Genomic DNA, 9,068 nt, shown 5'->3' on the forward strand with positions numbered 1-9,068 from the left:
TGTTAGCAACTCCTAATATTATATTAGGCATAAGTTTTGTTGGTTTACTAGGTTCTCTTGTAATAGCTAACTCTACTAAAATATCCATGTATGACAGTTTTAGTAATTACTTAATGATAACGCAGATTACAGATTACTTATATTTCATCAGCTTTTATGCATTAATAAATTCTAATTCAAGAACTCTTTCGGTTGCTGTGACTAATAAAAGAACTTTGCTTCGAATAGAAAAACAATTGTCAGCTTTCTGGGTTCTGGTAATTTAACTTTAAACCGTTAATGAAGAATCTTTTGTTTCATTATTCATTTCAGGTTCAAAGAACTACTTCACATTCACTCTAGAATATTTCAGAAAAAGTGATCATTGTTCTCTCACACAGGTGAAAAATTGACTAGACTAAGTTATCAAGTAAAACAGAACTACATCGACAAAGAAAAAAACCCTAGCTGATGCTGAATTCCGTTCGTTATATTAATTACTTAAAAAAATAGATGTTTTTTATAGTGTTAGCTGAAACAACTCCTCAGATATCAGAAAAAGAACATAGTTGTAACATGAATGTGATAAAAAAAAGAAGTGATTTATATGTTCAATACCATTTATTGAACTTTTCACCAGAAAATACACTACGAAATTATAGTAAGAATGAACAACATCTAACCTGAAACTTAAAAGGTAACAAATTTTTTTCTTATATATTACTCCTGTAAGACTGGTAATACACCTTAATGTTGCGTCCCATTGTAGAAAACTTGATTTTGAGAAGGAAAATACAAAAACAGTGATAAAAAAAAAGCACTTAAAATCCAGGTGGCAAGAGGAACAGTGTCTTGTCCCTGCATAGAAAAAATGAAATAGGTGCACATTTGGCGGTTTTGGTCCACGCACCTCACAAATGTGTCAGTTTGTTGGCATGACGTTGGTTAAAGCAAGAAAGAACCCTCTTTGCTCCCCAGCAACATCTATTTATATCTTACCATGCTCCTTTCATTTTCCTCATAATTCATACTCTCTCTCACTCAGATATTTTGGGAGGCTAGAAAAGATGGTGCTTTTGGGGTTTCTCTTGCTGGGATTCCTTTCTCTGGCTTCACCTCTCTCTTCTGCTTCTGATTATGGTTGGATGAATGCTCATGCAACCTTTTATGGAGGGGGTGATGCCTCTGGCACTATGGGTGAGTGCTAATTCTATAATCACACAAGAAAGTAAAAATTACTTATTTTTTACGTTGTTGGTGCAGGTGGAGCATGCGGGTATGGAAACCTTTATAACGAGGGTTATGGAACAAACAGTGCTGCTTTGAGCACAGCTTTGTTCAACAATGGTTTAATTTGCGGGGCATGTTTCGAGATTAGGTGTGTTGATGATAAGAATTGGTGTCTTCCACGCTCAGTTGTGGTCACTGCAACCAATTTCTGTCCCCCAAACAATGCTCTCCCAAACACTGCAGGAGGATGGTGCAACCCTCCCCTTCACCATTTCGACCTTTCTCAACCTGTCTTCCAACAAATTGCTCAATACAGAGCTGGAATAGTACCTGTTGCTTACAGAAGGTACTCATCATTCATTATGTTTTATTCTCCCTCTGTCATTTTAGAAAATTTTATAACAGTTAAAGAACTCGAGGATGTCTATCTATGTCACTAATAGGCTAATGATTAGGAAGTTATATATAAGAAAAATATATTTTGACTCTATTATTTATTATTTTTCATTTTCTTTTTACTAAATATAAAATTTATTTTTTTAATGTGTATTCTATTTTTTAAATAAGTGTCAAATAATTTATTTTAGTATACATGATGCACAATAATACACAAACTTGCTGATTTTTTTAAATAAAATAAAATAAGAAGTACTGTAAAATTTCTCAGTTTCAAGTCTTAAAGTTTAATTTATTTATTTTAATTTAAGATTCTAATAAAATCACATTATTTTTTAATTTTAAAAAAATTAAAGTATAATTAAATTTGTTTTAAGTTTGCAGGGTATTTTGGAATTTTATTACAAAAAAAAAAAATTGTCTGCTTCTTCTTAGGCCTAATAAAAACAAAAATCATGGAGACACTGGACCATGTCTGAAGCATAGCATAGAATCTTTCCTTCTGTTCTAATGATACAGAATTACAAATAAAGTCAGCAGAAGTGCAGACTCTTCATATGTGAGCTTTTCACATTTCATTATTCTAGTAGCTCTTGTTTCTTCTTAATAGAATTTTGATGTATTTTATAAATTGTAATATAGGTATATGCAGAATAGAATTAAATAATGGTTTCTGGTATTAATTAAAAGACTCGGCATTAATTGTTTCTTATCCAACAAAGGCTTTTTAAATGTTGACATGGTGTTCCAGAGTACCACAGCCTTTCCCATAAAAAGAAAACATGTTGTAGATAATTTTGAAGTTTGTCAGATTCTTTTGTTTTTAAGTTTTTGATAAATAAACTATGCATACTAGGAATATATTCCATTTACCAAGTGAAACTGCATATTTTTCTGTCTAAAATATTGATTTTTTTTTTTTATTATTAGGGTCCCTTGCCAAAAGAAAGGGGGCATCAGATTCACTATCAACGGCCACTCATACTTCAACCTAGTCCTAATCACAAACGTGGGAGGTGCTGGTGATGTTCGTGGAGTTTCCATCAAAGGTTCAAGAACAAATTGGCAACCTATGACCAGAAACTGGGGTCAGAACTGGCAAAGCAACAGTTACCTCAATGGACAAAGCCTCTCTTTTAAGGTTACCACCAGCGAGGGACGCACTGTGGTCTCTTACAATGTTGCACCGTCAAGTTGGTCCTTTGGCCAAACTTTCAACGGCAACCAATTCGTTTAAACACATAACATAAAATTTTCTATTGTTTAGGTTTTATGTTTAGTTTTTTCCAATACTGTATCTAAGTATATAACAGTAAAAGGAAGTAATATGGTATAGGAGTTGAGTTATAAAGGACTTGTTTTAGGATGGTCCTAAGAATTTGAATTGTGTATGTTGTGCCTAATATTTTAAAAGGCAGAGGGATGAATGTTTGGTTGTTGTTTAGTGTGTGGTATGTGTCGTGCACAAATTGAAAATGGAAAGCGTGGTGTTTTGCTAGCTTAACAGAAGAGAACAGAATAGTGAAAAAGCATTTTGCTTATAGAAAGCAAAACTTTATGTAGTTTAGTGCATGTATGACATGTAAGGAATACAATTACGCTTCTCCTGTGAGTTACTAAGTGTACCCTTCTTTTTCAATCTAGTAACCCCATTATCCATTAACAAAAAGTCACTTCACTTCACTTCGTTTTCATGAACCAAAAAGTAACAAAAAGTTACTAAGTTAATATTTATGAACGAAATATTAAATAAATTGATAATGATATTTTGACAACGGGAACATGTGTGATCATTAAATTTATCTATTTAAATTTATGTTTAAAAAATATTTAAAACGGACTAATCACAAATTGTTACGTATGCGTTATCAAAAAGTTATTAAAAAAATATTGTTAAAAAGAAATTTTTCCTAAATAAATTTCTATATACACATTGCACCATTGGTTTTCACTTCACTTTTTTTTCATTGATGAGTGTATACTCCTTTCCTCTTTCTGCTTGTGTACCGTGGTATTGATCTTTACTGTCGTGGTCGTGGTGGTTTCCCGTGTTTGTGAGAGTGAATTCTTCAAAGTTTAAGACCGGCATTTTTTTATAAGTAAATTTTTAAGATTTGGAAGACATTTAAAATGGTTTTTGAAAGTCAATTAAATATATTTTGAAAGAATTCAACTTTTAATTAAAAAGGTTTAATGTATTTTAAAATATTTTCATTGATTTTCGAAAACCAACTAATACTTAAAGTGTATTTCAAAAACCGATTAGAGATTTAAGTATTTTAAATTACGTTCAATTCTTAACTGCTTTTAAAAGTGGATTAATTGTTTGTTTACTTTCGAAAACCAGTTAAAATTGTTCTTTTAATTTTAAAATTATTTAAATTAAATTTTTGTAATTATTATTGGTGTTTATTATATAATTTGTAATATGATTTATTATTTATTATTTATTAGGCAATTTGTAATATGTTATAATATGTTTATGTATTTATTTAATTTGTAATATGTTTTATTATTATTTATTTATTAACTAATTTTTAATGTCTTTAATTTTTTACATAATTTATAATAAGTTTATGTTTTCAGTTAATTATTTAATTTTTTAATATGTGAAGTTATTTTTTATTTATTAGTTTATTTTTAATATGCGTTAATGTATTTAATTTTTTATTTAATTTATAATATGTTTACTTTTTTTATTTATTATTTAAATTTTAATATGTTTTTGTTATTTTTTATTTATTAATTAATTTTTAATATGTCAATGTGTAAAACCCCATAAATGGTAGTTTAGAAATAGTAGTAGTCTAAAAATAGTGAGACTTAGTTATTTTAATATTAAAGAGTTTTATTATAAATAATTGTGTTATAAACGAATTTCATTATTTTAAAACATACTATCTTTCTAGAAACTACTTTTCTAAAGTTCTCTACCTTCTCTCTAAAGAGTTCTAACCCCTGAGTCATCTGTTTGACAATCAGGAGGTACCTAGACGATCACAGCGTCAAGGTCTACAAACCTAATCGATCAATTTCTGTTTTAGAGCAAGTAAGTTTTTATTCATTTTTACCTTTTTCGCTTCGTTCTATGATCATGCATGGAACCTGTTTTGCATGTATCATTTAGCTCTCTTTTCTTGTTCTTGGTGGATTTAGAGTTCTAAGGACTCTGTCCGTTTCCAATTTAGTGTCTCATAGGTTTGTTTAGAGATTTCTTGCGTTTCAAGCGATCGGCGGAACGTTTCTTTGTGTTGAGCGGTTATTTTGAGGAAGGGATGTTAGGCCTTGTCTTAATTGTGTTTGTAGTATAAATTTGGTATTTCTCTAATTTATAGATGTTTTCGTGAAATCGGTGTGATTGGGTAAATGTTATGTATGTTAAATTGATGTTTTTGATAATATGTTGAGTATAATTGGTGTGATGAAATGGTGATGCTTGAAACTGTTATAATTGTGTGTGACATTGATGTGTTGTTGTTGGAAAGTGAATTCAAGTGATTGTTTAAAGTATTGGTTAAGTTACTTATGTTTCAAGCTTAAGATGAGAGGTTTTGGTTAGTGAAGTTTAGAAATAGGTATGAAAGGGTTGTGGTAACTGATTTGTTACTGTCATGAGGTAATTTGGGACTTGTTAGTTGTTGATACTTTGGAAAGTGCACCAAATCGTTTAAGTAATAAAACCGGTAAGACCAGATATCGTTTCCCAAGAGACTCGGTTACTACTTTACTATCGTATAACGACTAACTAACTTAAGCTAAAGAATGATTCCCTTTTAGTGTGAAATTGTGTTATGAAAGTAAAAGTAATGCATAAGTAAAAGTTTGAACTACTTAGGGCTAAAACAATTGAAAATGAAATGATTGATGAATATGTGGAATGGATATGTTGGAGAATGATTTCAACTAATGCAATAGTATGCAAATGCACTCAACCACTCTTCTTCATTAACTTGTTCTTGTCAACTAGCTAAGTTACTTAAACCCAATCCCTTGGTGAGAAAGCCTAGGTTCACTTGTAAAATCCCAATCCCTTGGCAACCCAACAAGTTCACCCGCATTATGAAAAGAAGTTTAAGACAACCAAAGGTCCTAGCTTTATCCCTAGACACTATTTCCTTTAGGTGTTTATGTTCATTTCAAGGTTCACAAAATATTTCCCAATACTAAGCAAATCCTAACATCATGCCATGGTTGATCAAGTCATAACAAGCTTTAAGCAAAGAAATAAACACTATCAAGTAATGAAAGAAGCATAAATTCATTTAGAACAAGTGCATTTACAAATGATTTGTATAGTTTACATCATTCCCCAACAAAAAGAACTTAGCTCTCCATAGTCATGGAGAGCTTGAGCTTACAATGGAAGAAAATGGGGTAGAAGGAGACCCAAGGAGGAAGAAGGAAGAGTTCCCACAGCCCAAAACTTGCTCCAAGGTGTCAAAAATGATGTTTCAGAGCTTCAGCCGCAAGGGAGTTTCAACCCTCGAAAACTGTGTGCCTTTTATAGGTCTAGGGTGCCAACTCAACAAAAAGTCGCGCCCAATGCCCTTTTCTGGGGCGCCCGGGCGCTACAATATCATCAGAAATGCGAGGCAAAAGGCCCTCAGCGCCCTCCAAGGGCGCCCAGGCATGAAGAATTGCCAAAAATAGCGAGACAAAGGGCGCCTAGGCGTGGGCAATTAATGAAAACAGCGAATTAAAGGGCGTTGGGCGCCCTTTAGGGGCGCCTTGGCGTGGGCGAATGGCCAAAACTGTGAATTGAAGGGCGTTGGGCGCCCTTTAGGGGTACCTCGGCGCCACTTGTGCAGGGAAACATCTTCAAAACTTCATCTTCTAAGCTTTTCCTAGGTTCTTCACTCTTGATAACTTGAATGTCTTTCCAAAGCATACAAAGTTCCTACAAAATTTGAGGAATTAGTGATGAAAACTAGTGTGTATAACCTAAGCTGAATTTATTCACAAAGTTAGATTAAAANGAGGATTAAGCGTGTTTCAAACTTCAGGAGTGTTGATTTTGCAAGAAAATTGCACCATAGATAATGGTAAGAATTACCATTATCAACAACCCCAAACTTGAAACTTTGCTTGTCCTCAAGCAAAAAGGGGAACAAGGCTTGGACAGACAATTCAATTCCAATGAGTCAACACTCAAGACAAGTAGGATCCAATCAAGCTTGCTCATCATGGTAAAATCAACTTGAGAAGATGAATTTTTGACAGAGAAAATTTCAACCATGGTGCTCACAGAACAAGAATCACAAGAAATATGTAAGGTTTTAAGAGGGATCAACAAGCATGGCAAAAGTGTTCTCAACACTAACATGGGCCCTTTCCTCTCACCAAAGAAATTGTTTCTCTCAAGCACACTGGTGTATAAGGATGTGTGTTTCTCACTCTAGCATCACAAGGTCACACAATTCAACTTTGCCATTCAATTCTACCATAATGAATACATTGACCTGCAAGTTTGCATCACAAGGACTTTCAAGGCTTGTACTTTTGTTGGGCTAAGAAAGAATTTTGGTTTTTCTAGATACAAAACACCTTTGGCTAAGAGAGCATTCAAATCAGCATAAGTCAACATAATCCTCTTCTTAACTTCAAGAATTTACAACCAATTCTCAATTCTCTTTCCAACTTTTCATCTATTGATTATTTTTCTTGATCTTGTTCCTTATTCTTCTTTTTCTTCGCATTTTTCTTTTCGCTTTTCTTGTCATTTTCTTTTTGTAACCTCAACCACCCCAAACTTAAACCATTTTCCTATACCAAAATGAATGCTCTACTTAACTCAAGGTAAGGAGGTCAAAATTTTCAATATTGGTCTAAAGGTTCAAGGATGGGATCAATGTTTCTTCCAAATTCACAGGGTTATATTAGCTCTTGGGTTCAAAACATAGTCAAGATAGAAGAACAAGATGGCCTTGATCATATGAAACATGCAAGTAAATGATTCACATAGAGACAATCAGGCAAAATAAATTGAGATTCCAAAGTGATATCATTCAACAAAATTTCTGAGGCACAACATCTCACTAGGTTTCTTAGGGTTCCACATTTTTGTTTTCAAACACAATTCCCTATATATTGACCACAAGAAAAACCTAGCATAATCTCAAACAATCATGAGTAACCACAATCAAATCTTCACATCTCAATCCTATCCTCTCTGAGAAATCACACAAAACGAGCAAGCACGCAACATTTTCAAAATCACATGCAATACTTGAAATCAAAACATTGTCATCAAACTATCTAACCAGCCAAGTTCAAACTTTAAACAAAAGAAATTGAAACTATAAGTTAAAAGCTAAAATTGAAAACATGACAAAAAAATAAAAGTTTCCACAATGCAGTGCAATGGCTGAGCCTGATCCATAAGCCTCAATCATCATCCTCGCCATCCTCATCACCATCAACGTCCTTCACCTCAGTGTCGTCCTCCTCAGAATCCTCATCGTCCTCAATAATCTTTGTCCCAGCATCCGAGTCATCCTCCTCAGTGCCATCCTCCTCCATGGCCTGTGCTCCAGACGGAGAGCCACCTCCTCCAGCAGTGGGAGCCTGGTCCCCAAGCCAAGCTACAAACACTTCATACTCGGCTGGAGTCATGAAATCGAGGAGAGGCCCCAAAAGTGTGCCTCATCATCGCTGCCTAGGCACATCCAATCCGGTTAACGGCCTCCATCTTCCCCTCCTAGGCACGTCTAGTCCGGTGAAGGGTCGCCCGGGCGCCACAATATCATCAGAAATACGAGGCAAAGGGCCTTCAGCGCCCTCAAGGGGCGCCCAGGCGTGAAGAATTTCGAAAAACAGCGAGACAAAGGGCGTTGGGCACCCTTCAGGGGCGCCTGGGTGTTGGGAATTAATGAAAACAGCGAATTGAAGGGCGCTGGGCGCCCTTTAGGGGCGCCTGGGCGCTACTTGTGCAGGGAAACATCTTCAAAACTTCATCTTCTAAGCTTTTCCTAGGTTCTTCACTCTTGATAGCTTGAATGTTTTTCCAAAGCATACAAAGTTCCTACAAAATTTGAGGAATTAGTGATGAAAACTAGTGTGTATAACCTAAGCTGAATTTATTCACAAAGTTAGATTAAAAAGAGGATTAAGCGTGTTTCAAACTTCAGGAGTGTTGATTTCGCAAAAAAATTGCACCATAGATAATGGTAAGAATTACCATTATCATTAGTAGGGCTAGATGGTTGAAAACTGTATGAAGCAAAAAAGTATAGTTCATAGTTGATGTTTTCAAGTGTTTTTGGTGTAAAAAGAGGGTTTTGAGTAGTAAAATGTTGAGGTAAGTGGTATACACCGTTTTGTAAGGTTAGAGGTCTATTATTACAACTTTTATGACTTGTCTAGGTACTCAAACTAGTAAAATTTGTTATGGAAATGTGAATGGCTTCATAGGTTGAGTTTTTAGTCCAATTTAGGGGTTTTAAGGGTTGAAAATGGATGGTAGA

At 34.2% G+C, this 9,068-nt stretch overlaps 1 protein-coding gene across 1 annotated transcript; it reads left to right on the forward strand.

Annotated features, from left to right (window-relative positions):
• The first annotated feature begins 986 nt into the window (after positions 1-986).
• On the forward strand, positions 987-3,225 carry LOC106757913 (expansin-A15). Its single transcript, XM_014640767.2, has 3 exons — positions 987-1,176; positions 1,243-1,555; positions 2,536-3,225. Exons 1-3 carry the CDS (start codon positions 1,047-1,049, stop codon positions 2,840-2,842), a joined length of 750 nt encoding a protein of 249 aa, XP_014496253.1. The 5' UTR covers positions 987-1,046; the 3' UTR covers positions 2,843-3,225.
• The last annotated feature ends 5,843 nt before the right edge of the window (positions 3,226-9,068 follow it).

The sequence above is a fragment of the Vigna radiata genome, chromosome 3 (genome assembly GCF_000741045.1).
Source record: "Vigna radiata var. radiata cultivar VC1973A chromosome 3, Vradiata_ver6, whole genome shotgun sequence".
In the NCBI taxonomy this organism is placed as follows: Eukaryota; Viridiplantae; Streptophyta; class Magnoliopsida; order Fabales; family Fabaceae; genus Vigna; species Vigna radiata.